The 14,621-nt window shown below is 48.1% G+C and overlaps 1 protein-coding gene across 2 annotated transcripts in view; it reads right to left on the bottom strand.

Moving 5' to 3' along the window:
• Positions 1–8,935: 8,935 nt before the first annotated feature.
• Positions 8,936–14,621, bottom strand: part of eif2b3 (eukaryotic translation initiation factor 2B, subunit 3 gamma) — a 44,103-nt gene continuing 38,417 nt past the window's right edge. For both annotated transcript variants that reach the window (XM_035420173.1, XM_035420174.1), the window contains 2 exons: positions 14,392–14,495; positions 8,936–9,150 (listed from right to left, as the gene is read on the bottom strand). In XM_035420173.1, the coding sequence (XP_035276064.1) occupies positions 9,098–9,150; positions 14,392–14,495 (157 nt within the window). In that variant the 3' untranslated portion in view covers positions 8,936–9,097. The remainder of the gene's footprint in view (positions 9,151–14,391; positions 14,496–14,621) is intronic.

The following is a 14,621-nucleotide window of genomic DNA, read 5'->3' as shown; positions in this document are numbered from 1 at the left end:
AACATCTCCTATTATTAGCTGCTAAGCAACAGCTCGCCAAAGTGGAGAGAGAGGGAGACCACCCAGGCAGTCCTTCAAATCATCGAGGGGAGGGGGAGAGCGAGGGGGCGTCAGAGAGAGGAACTCTTTCAATAAACCGAGCACACTGCTGCCCTGCTCTGCACATTTCCAAATGCTCCAAGTCGCTTTTTAAGAAGCAATCGCACATACCATCTATTGATACAACAGATCCTGCAATATTCTTTTACGTTCCGCAAACTGATAGAAAACAAAAGTGAATGAAAAAAAAAAAACACAGCACAATTTATCCGCGCGTTATGTCGAAGTCTATAAAATAACTTCTACACGAAGAATTAGAAAAAAAGTTACATTTCTTTAGGACTAAAAATACACCATACATCCAGCTTATTCGCGCGAGGAGCATGAACCTATGTTCAACGCTGGCAGAAAATTCTTAATTATTTCGTTATAGGCTATCGTGTGTACTTTTTAAATTGTACTACATTTTAAGTGAGTAAATGGATATGTACACGGTGAGACGAAATGCAGTCTACACTTCTGAAGATTTTTCCCCCTCAAATAGAGGCTAATTTAATTTAACATATACGATAACAAATTTGATCTACCAAAAGGCTCGTGTTGTCACTTCATTTACCAGAAAGTGCACGTTTCGCAGGTGGGGTCCGCTCTATCGCAAATAGCAAAGGATTAACCAGACCTGCATCCACGGTTCCCTTTTATAGGATTATTTACACTTACAATTACCGAGGTCTAGTTGTCACGGAGAATATCCCCTACATTTGAACTCAAATGGCACCGTGGTGCTGTTTGCCTGCACAGCAGTATGGCAGCATGTGTGGTACAGTACTATAGAATTATCACAGGGAAACTGTACCCCCACTGGGCATTAATTGCCTCTAATGGGTCTAGACTACTCCGTTACAATTCCCAGGTAGTCAATTGTTCCAGCTGTCATAGTTGCCCAATATAGTACTGTTTCAGAGAAACATCATGTAACTCTTCGTGTATTGATCTCAGAACTGGATCTCAGTCAAGGAACGTATCAGTCATGTTTGGAGTTTACATGACTGATACATGTCACTAATGTTTTAAAGAGCTTTTTAAAAGGGTTTCATTATAAGAACGTAAGACATATTTCATGCCAAGTTTTTTTTTTTTTGGTCCCAATATGCATAGTGATTTATCAAATTGGGTCACCATTTAGAGTGTGCTATGATTTCAGATAACGAGACGAATTAACATTTTATGTTTTTCCAACAATTATTTAAATTTATTATATCACACCCCTACAAGAAGTCTGGAACCAGCTCAGAGAAACAGTATCAGTCGAGGCTAACCCACCAGTGGGTGGTGCAGTCACTGTCCATTTTTTTCCTAGATAAATCTGTTTTAGGCATACTTCAGATGTCCACGGCGCACAGAGACCACATATTTTACAAATACATAACTGTAAGCCAAGTAGTATCATATTTTATCTGCACTGTGTGAATTATGTAATTCGAATACTACATTTTCAACACACGCACGCACGCGCGCGCGCACACACACACACAGTCTACACATTTCCTCTTTGTTTATTAAATCCGATCTGCTCGTTTCGATTCAGATAATGCAAACACATGCAAAACAACCTCTCTTGCCAGTGGGAAAATAGGCTAAAGCTTACACGCTAAGATATTCAAAAAGCTTTACTGTAAATAGCTTACTTTTGATGGGGGAAACGTTAATTGTACTCTTCCCAATGACGGGTTTAATATTCTTCACAGAGCATGCGCCACCCCACCTCTCTGAAATCTCAATTTGTTTAATTCGAGGAGGAAAAAGGCAGCTGGAAATTGGAGCTAATGTGGAATGTGAAGAATTGCCCTGTGTGGTAAAGGGGGCCCCTTTAAGCCTAACAAACTGAGGGAGGTCTGGGCCGAGGTCTGGAGGCCTTGGGTAAATAAACCGGGGAGATGACCATGCGTTGTCCAGAAATCTGCCATCACGCGGCCTGCAAACATAAACCGATGCTGCCGCGGCCCCGTTTCTGTATGTGAAATCGCAAAACACGGAACGGCTCTCGCGCTCACCCATCACGCAACAGCGGAGCTGTTCTGGCCAAGTTTATTTATTGTACCCCTCCCACCAAAAAGAAAAAAAAGAGGGGGTGTGGTTTGAATGAACACCCCCAGCTAGATCCCAGATAGGGAATGACGTCTTGGGTCGCTTTTTCGTACCGTTCGGAATCACTGCAATTGATCAAACCAGATGAAAGCGCATAAAAATACAAGGGTATTGTTTTCAGTTTAGGTAAATCCCCATGTTTGTGGTCTCGTTGCAAATTAGTCGCAGTCCGATCACCCAAGACCACCCCTTTCGTTCTCTTTGATGTTTTACATTAAAAATAAATACATACAAGGCCATCAAGTGTTCTTTTTTGTTGCTGCTTTATGGAATAAAAAAAACTTTCCATGTATTGATATATTATTACATTTTATGAAACACTTGAAGAGATTGACAAAAAAGAAACTTTGACCACACATCTACCAAACGGAGAGAAACCTAAAGTCTCAAAAAGCTTAGGTAATCAAATCTGGATTGAGCATTAGTTAGAAATAACTATTTCATGAATAACAAGACAAATGACGGACATGTATAGAAAAACAGAATAACTACACTTCCATGCAGTATTACAAATGAATTTGGCATATGCCCTCACAAAATGATTTGTCCGAAAACCAGGTCATCCAGTGTCCATGTAGTGAAACAGATTGTGCAGCTATCAAGGTCACAAAACACTCCCAACACTGAGTCGAAAAAGTACATGCGTGAGCTTCTAATTATTTGTGTTCGACAGGATTAATGGAAATGCTAAAATGGATAAAATTAAGTAGACTACCCAAACCTGATGAAGGGGGAAAACCTGTTGCAAAAGCATGTTGAATACCAGTTTATTCACCATCAACAAGACAAAAGACGCACATGCACCACCGAAAACGCCAAATTTATGCAATTAAGAATGCATAGCAGATTAAATGCAGGGGTGTCAGATAAAGATTATCACTCTGTTATCAGCTCAATCCAACTTAATTTACTGAGAAATCAGCTGTTAGCAGAAGCCTGTTACTTAAGGTGTGGCCCAAGGTCTAGGCTTGGGGACCAGCGCTTCATATAGGGACACCTTAATCATCTCCAATAGCACGTGCTAGGGCTACATGTAAACATATACAACAGAACAAAAATATTGGACATCACTTGTGTGTACGGTGGAACATCCATGGGGGGGCTGCAATCACAAAAAAATGCCTAAGCAAACAGAAGGAAGTCGAGGCTTTATTCAAATGGACTTCTGAGTTTCTATTTTAATATATATCTATTTAAAAAAAGGGCACTAGGGAGAGCCTCTCTGTCACAAGCAACAACGCAGGTTTGTTTGAGGGAATGTTTACAAAGCTTAAAATATTCTTTGACCCCCCCCCCCCCCCCCACAAAGTGCCGTATAGCACAATGGCAAGTGTACATGTAGGCTTTGTGAAGGTCCGACAGTCTGTGAAGGAAAGGGCCTGCCACCCACGGCCAGAGATAAGATTAATTATGATAATGTATTTCTCTGCCCCCCCCCCCCCCCCTTTGTCACCGTAATGAATGGGGTCCCTTAAAGACATTTTCGGGCGTCTTTGTTTGTTCCTCTGTTGCGGAGGTATTGTTGGACCAGTGCTAGCAGGTGGTAGAACAAAATCAGGGCCCTTTGTCTTTGGGGTGTTCCACGAGGAACTTACATATTTATTCATTCGTTTATCTGTTCTTTGATTTATTGTGCTAAGATCAATGCCAGCAGGTTTAGAATCACATTAGATCGGTACAGAATATTGGTTTTCCACGCACCGTGATTAGGTTCAGGGCAATAGGAAAGATGCTTTGTTACGTGTAACTATGCGGCTTGTGCAGTATTTGCACTGAAGTGATTCTGTTATTTGTATTACCGGAATTGTTGTGGTCGTCTCCGCGGAGGGAAAGCAGCTGTGCAATTCAAAACAAGCTTTTAAAGTATTATCGAAGCGAATAAATTCATGGCCACCGTCATTTAGAACAATAAATAATCTGTTCTTGCAAAGAAATTAGTGTCTGGCGAAAAGGGAAACCGCAAAAAAATACAATCAATCATCTTGTGTAGTTTCAACTTTGGAAACGAGGAAAAAAAAAAAACATAAAATCTACTCACCTTTCCATCAAAACGTTGTCAAAAATCACGAGACAGGCGGTGATCAAAGCTACACTTCAATAAGAGGAAAAATATTTCTGTGCAGAACATACGGTGTTAAGCATTTCCCACTTAAAGGTGGAAAACCACACAAGACCGATTCAAAGTTTTTCCCTCTCCAAATTTGACTGGAAGTGGACATTGGTTACTATATCTTGATCTGGAAAGAACGGAATAAGTAATTTGTGGGATCATTATGGGTGGAAAGTAATCTCTAGATCACCAGAAATTTTTCATTAGAAAAATTCCTCAGCACCACCACCAGGAAATATACTCATCCGCACAATGCTGACAAACTCTCCCTAGGGTCCAAAGCAGATACACACAGCTACAAAGGAACGGGTCAGTAATTGTGTTACAGGAAATGTACTTAAAACAAACCACACCATTTGCAAACATCGGGCTGAAGAAAAGGCAAATGAAATGGCCCAGACTGTCAAAGATTCATAAATCTTGAGTGGTCGTGAAACATGATTGCAAATGCGTTGGTGTACTTATTATTGCAGCTATGTGGTTTCATATACAGTTTTAAAAAAACAACTGAAAGATGAGGATGTTAAGAGAAAGGCTGTACTAACATCCAGAAAGAAAATGTAAATGCTGAAAATGTAATTTTTAACTGTGTACATCGAATGTCCATGTGCCGTCTCATTGGCATACTTTAAGCTGCTCAGTTGATTGTCTTATCATAGGTGATTTATGCAGCTTGAATGCAATAAATTTACCAATGCAGTTGACTAATTACAGGTTATTTAAGGTAATAACCTTTCTCCGGGGGAAAACGGCACCACACAAGGTGAAACCACGGTTCAACCATGGTTTAAAGGCAACATGCAGCACAGGTACTTAATACCTTCACCTTGTCAAAACATTAATACAAAAGCTTTCTCCGTCCCACTGAGACATTGGAGGGGAGACCCAAAATGAAAGTTACCCTCAATTAAAAAAAAAAAATAAAAAAAAAAAGTATCACGGTCGCAACCAGAGGCACTGACCGCGTTTTGACCGACACGGTCCGGCACGATGACAAGAGAGAGAGACGGACCGGCGGGGACATCCCAGCATGCTCAGCTGAAAAAGCAGACGAGAGTGTGGAGCTGGAGCTCCAGCATCGGAGTTCTTCTGGAAGTTATTACCCCACACTGTGCCCTCTGGCTCCCAGCCCCTTTGTTGGGTTGCAGTAAGCAAGATGCTCCAAAAAGCCTTGAAAGAAAGTGTGTGTGTGTGGGGGGGGGGGGGGGGTATTTGAGTGTGTGTTAGTCTGTGAGTGTGTATGTGTGTGTGTGTGTGTGTGTGTGTGAGGGGGGGGGGGGGCGGGGGAGAGGTGGGGTGTGTGGGGGGTGGGACGGACACACAGAGCCTTAAAAGCCAGTGGGAAAGAGAGGAAATTAGTTTGTGGCGCAAGAACACAGAAGACAAATTGAGGAAGTGTTCTGTTAATGTGCAGGGGTCAGCAGCAAACACGCAGGTTCCCCGCCACTTGGGTGGGCCACCCAGCCTCTCACCCTGCACGTTCCGCCCTCCGGGCTCGGACCCCCCACCCGCCGTCGCCCAAACCACCCCCCCCCAACAAACCCCCCACCACAAACCCTCCCCCCAACCCCACCACCCACCCACACCCACAGCAAGGGGGCACAATCCTTTAGCTTCTTTCCCTGGAACTTTTCCCCCTGCCTGTCAGTTGGTCAGCCTGACCCCCACCACCCCCCCCACCCCCAACACCCCCCCCCCAGGGCAGAACGAGCAGACAGGCTAGCCCGCTTTATAGCTGGTGGCAGAGCCATTTGGCCGGCCTCCAGAAGCGTATTTATATCACTGTCTCGGTGATTTACGGCGCCCCGAGCTTCATAAGCACCTCGGCACTTACGCTCCTTACAGTAACTGCCAGTCAAGACGCATTTAGCCGCCGGCAATAAACATTAGCATCTTCATTTTGAGTGAGCTGGATTTTCACGTCACTGAGATCTGTCCGTGTCTTAAGTGCGGCGTTAAAAAAAAAAAAAAAAAGAGATAAGCTGGATACACACGCGCGCACACACACAAATGCATAGACACAAACACACACACACACACCCAAAAATACACCCACAAACACAAACACATACAGACGCAAGCGCATACACACACCCACAAACAGCAAACATGTGTACACACGCACACAGGCACACACACATGCACACACACGCACATGCGCGCGCGCACACAAACGCACACACACACACACACTCGCGCACACATACACGTACATGCACATGCGCACACACACACACACAAACGCACGCACACACACACACACACACACACACACAAACAGGCACCGGCTCATCAGGATAATGTCCTAAGCCTCGCAAACGAAATGCGCTGAGCACGACCCTGATTAGCTGGAGTGAGATCAAAACCCCGTAAACGAATCCATAAATTTCACGGCTGGTGTGGATTTCCGGGGCCGTCGCCCGACCCAACCGAAAGACGACGAGCATCACGTCCGACATGCCAAATGACCGGGGGGGTGGGGGGGGGGGGGTGCGTGTGTGACCCCAGCGCACTCACAAACAGGGCCTGGAAGCCCACGCCGGGCCCGGGCCGGACGCAGCCGGGGCTGATATACGATCGGCCGGCTGACACCTGACCCCCGGCGCTGGAGGACAGGCGCATCTGTCACGTTCGGTCCGAGCGCGGAGCGACACGGAACACCGCGCTCCGAGCACCCCCCCCCCCCCCCCGAGCCACCCCCCCCCCGGGACCGCGCGCCGCGACGCCCCGTCTAAACACGCGCGCCCCTACGAAAACACGAGCGCGAAGGGACGGGTTCGAGACGACGGGCGTGGAGGGGGGCGGGGACGGGGGGGGAAGCAGGAAGCCGGCACGCCTTTCGAAAGGAGGGGGGGCAAAAATGGTCGCCGACTTGCGGCGAAAACAACGGGGGGCCGATGGCGGCCGCAGCGGAACGCGCAAGGCTCCGCGGGAACTCCATTTTCTCCCCCCCCCCGTGCGCCCGAAGAGGAAAATCCAGATTGCGACCAGCGTTTCTGGGACAAGTTAAAAGAGAAGAATACATACATCCCGTAGCACGAAGACTTAGCTCCAATCCAAACAGCAGCTACGACCGTCCAATTTTCCTCTGTTTACAGGAATTACCGAACGCGTAATTCTCCGCTACAGGTCATGCGGAACGCAAATCAGACGCTAATTAATTTGACTCGAAGCGCACGATTCTGTCTTGGATCTGAGCATCTCCGGTCGAGTCTCTCTTTCTACGATTTCAAATCAGATAGCACACTCGGGACTTGTTAAATTGGATTATGGCGGCCACCAGATGTTTACCGAGCTCTTCGCTCGCTTTCGCAGTCGCAGGAGCGCGTTTCCAAATGGCCATCGCAGATTTCAGTCCTCCCAATTTCTAGGAAAAGAGGGAACTTTCTTTTCTCAGATGCTTGTGGCAAAGGACACACAAGCAGACCATATATCCTCTCATAATATTTCAGACAAATAATCCACCATTACAAATCTGTTAGTGAGCCAAGCAATCATTTTAAAAATGAACACATGTAGTCTGCACACTGGACTCAGGAAGAGAGGGGGGGGAGCTATAAAAGAATATTACATTGTAGACATTCTGAAAGAAAAAAAAACGAGGTTCATAAGATGACTTTTTAAATGATTATTTTTTTTATGTGGGCTGGGAAAAGGGTAACATTTCCCACAGTGGTGCGAAAAAGGTTAAACAAACTAAAATGAGGAAACCTGATTACATTTTCTGGATTAAAACGAGAGAAAAGAAAAGAAAAGAAAAGGGAAGAAAGAAAAAAGGGACAGAAAGAAAGGAACTTTGGGGTAATTATTTCAAGCTGCTGCTAATGATGACAACAAAAAAAAAACAAAAGGAAAAGGGAGAAAAAGAAAGGGTGGCGATTATGCCGCAGATGACACCGGCGTCCTGCTCGGCGCTGAAACAATACGAAGCGGGCACTGTAAATCACACAATTACGCGAGCAGAGCATCTTCCTCCGACGGCTTCTTTCGTGACTAAGGAACCTCAGACCTGTAATTTAAGAGTTGCGCAGGGGAAGGAATGCCATAAATCTAGAGAGAGAAAAAAAAAAAAAAAGAAAAAAAAGTAGACTCCTTTCTAGCATTTTGTAAAAGTGGGAGGGAGGGATCGCTGTTTCTTGTTGAGATCTCGCTGGGTGGTCCGTCGCTCCAGTTCAGTGTGTGTGTGTGTGTTTGTGTGTGCGCGCGCGTGTGTGTGTGTGTGTATGCACTCGCACGTGAGAGTATGTGTCTGCGTGCGTCTGAGTGTGTGTGTGTGTGTGTGTGTTTGTGTGCATTTGTGTGTTGCATACGCAAGTCTGTGCGGGCATGTGTGTGTGTGTATGAGAGCGTGTACCTGCACGTGTGTGTGTGCGTGTTTGTGTGTGTGTGTGTGTGTGTGAGTGTGTGTGCGCACAAAGAACAAATAAAATGAGCTCCATTGTGGTTGCCCGATCCTAGCAGCAGCACAGCTAGCTCTGACTGACAGGCGGTGTTCACGCAGAGAACGGTTCAGATGAACAGGACCGCCTGGGAAAAAAAAAAAACTGCTTTCCGTCAAATCGCAGACAGCTCTACTGCACATCTGTTACATTAATAACAGAAGAAAGAAAGAACTAAGAAAAGTAATTTTGAGATAAATAAATCTGCTTTTATTTGGACACCTTATATATATAAAAAAAAAAAAAATAGAGAGGCTGACAGGGATGAGTGTCCATGACTACAGGGCCCTCACTGTGGCCGGCAGGTGCTCAGACTCCACTCCGGAAGCTTCCGCGTCGCTCAGGTGCATTCTGGGCGCATCTAGATCTCCATCAGCTGGTCACTTCCAACGATGACCTCATTGGTTCTTTCAGCTGGAGGGGAGGAAAAAGGCCCGGTTAGCGTTAGCTCGTTTAGCACTGGGTGCCCCGGAGTCCTCACTCTGGAGCCTGACGCCGCACAGCATCTCTGTGAAACCACAGACCGTCAAACCGTCGGCCAATGAGAACGCTCGACTTCCTGTTACTAATCTTTATCTGGGCCCAGGGCTGCCCAAGTCTGTTGCTGGAGATCTTACCGTCCCGTAGGTTTTCACTCCAACCCTAACAAAGCAAAAAAAGTATTTAATTCTTTTTTTTTTCTTTCTAGAAACTAGAAAATAATAGTGTCAAGTTACTTTTTGCTTGACAGGTGAAATTGTCTTGCCTCAGTGGCAAATCATGAAATGAGTAAAACTCTCTCACCTCACTGCCAGTCTTTTTTGTCATATTTAGCACACCTCATCCAATTGAGCTGCTAATTAGTAGAACTGGGTGCACCAAGTTAGGGTAGAAATGAAAGCCTACAGGACAGCAGATCTCCAGGAACAGGGTTGGGCAGCCCAGATGTAGGTATATCTTTTTCCCCTCGATGCAACCCTCCCTGTATGCAATTCAGAGTATTAATTTTGGTCCTGAAGCTATAATTGCTTTTGGGATCAAAAGTATAAGGAGACTGACTTCAAATATAGCTCATAAGACACAGTTGCCTCACTCTCTCACTTGAAGATTTTCAGGGCTTGCTTCAACAACCCTTCCCGTAGCAACGGCAAACATATCCCCTTAGTTACGCGTTTATGCGATTAAATTAATTTCGTCAGCGTAGCTTCACAAACCACAATCCATTCTGGACACTGGAAGACAACATGGCTCTGCTTTTTCCTCTCTTTCTCTCAACACTGTCGACAGACACGTGACCACAAAAGACCTGGAAACAATGGCACACACACACACGCACACGCACACTCGCACGCACACACACACACACACGCACAGACATGTACTCGCACGCACACACACACACACACACACACACACGCACGCGCACACACACACGCACGCACAGACATGTACTCACACGGGCACACACACACACACACGCGCACAACCAGTCCAACAGTCCATTGAAAATGATAACAGTAATAATCATAAGGACGCGAGCTAGTAATCCCCTGGAGAAAGACACACAGGCTGAATTAAGCCGGGAGGGAGGCTTTCTTGTCCCGTGTAAACAACACGCATCCCAGTGAAAAGGGATCCGGACAAAGGGCGCTTCTGCATTTTAAGGAGAGATACATTGAGTGTGGAGCGACGGGAGAATGGGGAGTTCACCTCCAGAGAAAGAGAGAGGGGGAGAGAGGGAGAGAGAGAGAGAGAGAAAGGGACGGAGGGACAGAAAGAGGGGGAAGGAGAGAGAAAAAGAGGAAGGGAGAAAGAAAGAGAGAGGAGAAATGGGAAGAGAGGAAGAGAGAGGGGGAGGGAGAGCGAGAAGGAGATGGAGGGGGAAAAAAGAGGAGAGAAATAGGGAGAGATACGGTGAGGATGAGAAAGGGGGGGGAGAGAGAAAAAGAGGGAGGGAGAAGTAAAGAGAGGAGTGAAATAGGGAGACAGAAAGAGACAGGGAGGAAGACAGAGGCCAGGGGAGCAGCCCTGTGGTGGCGAATGAGAAAGCTCCAGGCCCTTAGCGTAGCGACACCTGCGGACGCACGCCACCTGTCTGCCTGCGCGGCGGGGCTGTTGGGCGGCGGAGCTGCGCCGTGGGGCTGCCCCGTGGAGCTGCGCCGTGGGGCTGCCCCGTGGAGCTGCGCCGTGGGGCTGCCCTCGCGGCCCGCCCTCCGGGGTGGTCTCCGGCGGACGTTCCCATCCCTCCGTCCCGCGGAGAGGCCTAATGCGTTTACCAGCGGGGGAGCCCGGCCCCTATCCGGCAGCAGGCTGGGGGGGTGGAGGGGAGGGGGGGGGGGGGGGTGCTGCACACTAGAGCGTGGGTTCGGGGGGGTCCTGGGGAAAGGGACCGCGCTCTGGCCCGTGGGGGACGACACCCCGCCCGGCTAACGGGGAGCGACGGGCCGGTGCCGCGCGACCAGAAGGTGGCGGGCCGCGCACCTGAGGTTTGCGTGTTCGAATCCTCGACGGGACACTGCCGTTCGGTTCCCCCGAGTGCCGTATTCAACCCCAGCCCAGCTGGAGACACGGGTCATAAAACGGGCAGAATGTATTTCAGATTCACTCCGAATAAGGTCAGCGGCAAAGCAAATAAGCAATATAATCTGCTTCGAAAAATAAAGTTGGGCAACACTGGACTCTGGGTGTTCTGGTTTCGAAATTTATCGTCCGAGCAGCAGACAACCAGTGTACAGTGCTCGTGCTCTAACGGGACAGGCACCAAGTAGACCCCACTGTATGTACACGCTCAGTCACTACTGAACAAGCCACAGTCTGTTACCCTCACTGCATGCCCTTTCCTGCAGTACTACAGGAGAGCTATCACAGTTCAGAGGAGAATCACTCGCTTACTGTCAGCTGCTAGCCTGGGGACACCTGCCAATCACTTAGGAACGTACTACTGATGTGACTCGGTTCGACTTAAAACCACCTAGCCCCAAGTGGATGAGCCCAGTTATCGCCATGGTAACGGCTAACAGCCGCAGCCCTAGCTGACGGACTGGCCACTGCCTTGAGCCTACTGCGTTTTTGCTACAATGCCTGTCTGTAGCTGTGGCGAGACCTTTATCAAGCAAGCCTGTGTTCAGCCACTGAGCAAGGGACCAGTGTAGCTCTTACAGTATACCAAAAGCTAAACGCTAGAGCCCACGCAGTAACACGCCCAGTGTTAATTCAACTCTAACAGAGTACATACGAGTCAAACTGGGACCAAATGTACTCTCTAAGAGTTGATTTAACACTTTGCCGTTCAGCAGAGGTTTGGTTCTCTCGAATGATAATCACATGGTGAAATGAACGCCTCTCGTGCATTCTGCCCAATGGGGTTGATGCAAACTGCAGTCTGGAGAGAGAAAAGGCCCTGTCAACCCCAATTAAAAACCCCAGCGACACATCTGCCAGTAATTATCTGGCCATAAAAAACAACATTTGCATAAAGCAGGGTGAGTTCACTCGGCTGTTGGACAACAATTGACAGCAAAAGAGAAAAGGTGGTACGCGTTATTTAAAATGAATATCTCCTAAACTCACACATAGAGTACGCCAAACCTTATCTTCCACAAACCCACCCAAGTCTAAGAGTCACCACAGCATTTTTATTCTGTTTTAAATCCACACCCCCCCCCCCCCCCCCCCCCCCCCCTTGATCAAACTGCCGGTCCTTTTTAAAACAAACCGACATGTTCCTCTTACAGCACCACATTAAAAGCGGGCGGAAAATTTCAATTCTCAGCACTATTTCGGGACGAAACCCAGCGAAATCCATCGCAGTATCGAAATGAATGCTTTTATAATAACAGGCCGCCTTCTTCTCCCACACACCACCCCGGAGCTGGCAGCCCCGCTCCTCCACAGCGCTAATAAAAAACGGGGTTCGCCTTTGATTCGGGGTGTGCTTGGAACAGCAGGCCGTGGGGGGGGTGGGAGGGAACGGGGGTCCCCCGAGTGATTGGGGATTTTTGGGGAGATGTTCCAATGAGGTTGTGTGCCTGGGTAATCATCTCCAGACCCACCAGGGTAACCAGCCCAGGGGATGGGACGGGGGGGTGGGAGGGTGGGGGGTGTTAAAGGGAGATGTTGCAGTTTAAGAGGGGGTGGGGAGGGGGGCTCGTGGTGTGGCTACACCCTGTTGTTCAGTCAATTAGGCTGAGCTGGCCCTGGACAGCTTAGGGAGCCTCTGGCAGTGTCACTGATGGAGAGGTTAGAGGAGAGGGCCAGGACCACCCGGAATTCTACAGACTTCCCACAGACACACACACACAGACACACACACACACACACGCACACACACACACGTACACACACACACGCGCACGCACACACACACAGACACACACACACACACACACACACACACACACACACACACACGCACACACACACACACACACGCGCGCACGCACACACAGACACACACACACACACACACGTGCACACACATACGCGCAAACACACACACACACACACGCATGCGCATACATGCACACACACATACGCACATGCGCACACACCACACCCCACACACACCGCACACACTCACAAAACACATGTAACAAATCTACCCCCCAAAAAAAATGAGAGGGAGGGGCTTGCACGGGCTCAATTACAGACAAGCGCTTCATTTTTAATAAGCCACTAAAGCAGAACGAAGCGCGTGGGCGGGGCCATTATATCATGGCTGCTCCTGGCTCCGCCCCCAGCCTGAACGCAAAACACAAGGGTGCGCGAAGGTGCGCTGTAATTAGAGGGACTGCCCTCAGTAGGTAATTACACGGGCATGAACGTATCCTAGAGACTGCGGTCTGCTCCAGCTACCGATGCACTTCCTGTGTGACATTCGGTCCGTGGCGCATGCCTTCCATATTTCTGAGAGAATATAGACAAAACAAACAAAAAAGAAGAAGAAAAAAAACAAAAAAAACCCAGGATCCATAGGAATTATAAAACAAGCCCACTCAGACTCACAGACACAGACATGCACGCACACGCGCTCACACACACACACACACACACACACACACCAGTCCTGCTGAGAATAAAACAGTTGGCACTGCTGTGTCACTTGGGTATGTACACAGGGCAGGTAGCTGCTAAAGCCGTGTTCTCATGCGCCTGAGAGGGCCGCTCGCGTGCAAAGGGATCTCACACACCAGCGCTAATGGCGTCTCTACAGAGGAGGCTCGAACGAACCTCTCGCTCCAGCTCGCCAATTCAGAGCGGCTGTTAACACCATCAAAACGTCCGCGGTAGAACAGGCTACTCTCCTTATTTTGAAATAAAAGGAACAAAATTCCTTTTTTTTTTTTTCTTTTTGTAAAGACAGAACTTACCCAGAGATTACAGTAGTGGATAGAAGCTTTCAGAATAGCATTATGAACACGATGTCCTCTACGAACAGGTCAGACAGCAGTGGCTACCACACAGCAAAATGTTCAGTGTTAAATCAACTCTTCCACAGCACATACGGTCACCATTGGTCCAACTCTGTTAGCGTTGCATTAACGGTAGACATATGGCTGCGTACCAGTTGTCACAGTTGCGTACTGTTGCACCGGTGGTGTGAATGAAAGGTTAGCCTCGCTGGCTTCCCGTTTAGCGTTAGCACGTGGCGGTCAAGGCGCGGTTACCCAGACTCACCCTCGGGCTCGATGCGCTGGCCGTTCCCCACTAAGCAGTACTTGAGGTCGGAGCCTCGGCCAATCACGGCGCTGCTGCAGATCACGCTGCCCTGGATGCTGCACCTGTGTGGGAGACGGCGCCGTCAGTGACCCCGGCAATCGAACCCACGCCGTTGCGTCACTGCTACCACAGGGCACCTGCAACGCGGGCCTATCAGAGACTCCGATTAGAGATGGATATGAACACCG

Source organism: Anguilla anguilla, chromosome 6 (genome assembly GCF_013347855.1).
Source record: "Anguilla anguilla isolate fAngAng1 chromosome 6, fAngAng1.pri, whole genome shotgun sequence".
Lineage (NCBI taxonomy): Eukaryota > Metazoa > Chordata > Actinopteri > Anguilliformes > Anguillidae > Anguilla > Anguilla anguilla.
Note: the sequence above shows the minus strand (reverse complement) of the source record. Positions and strands in the feature narration are given on the sequence as shown.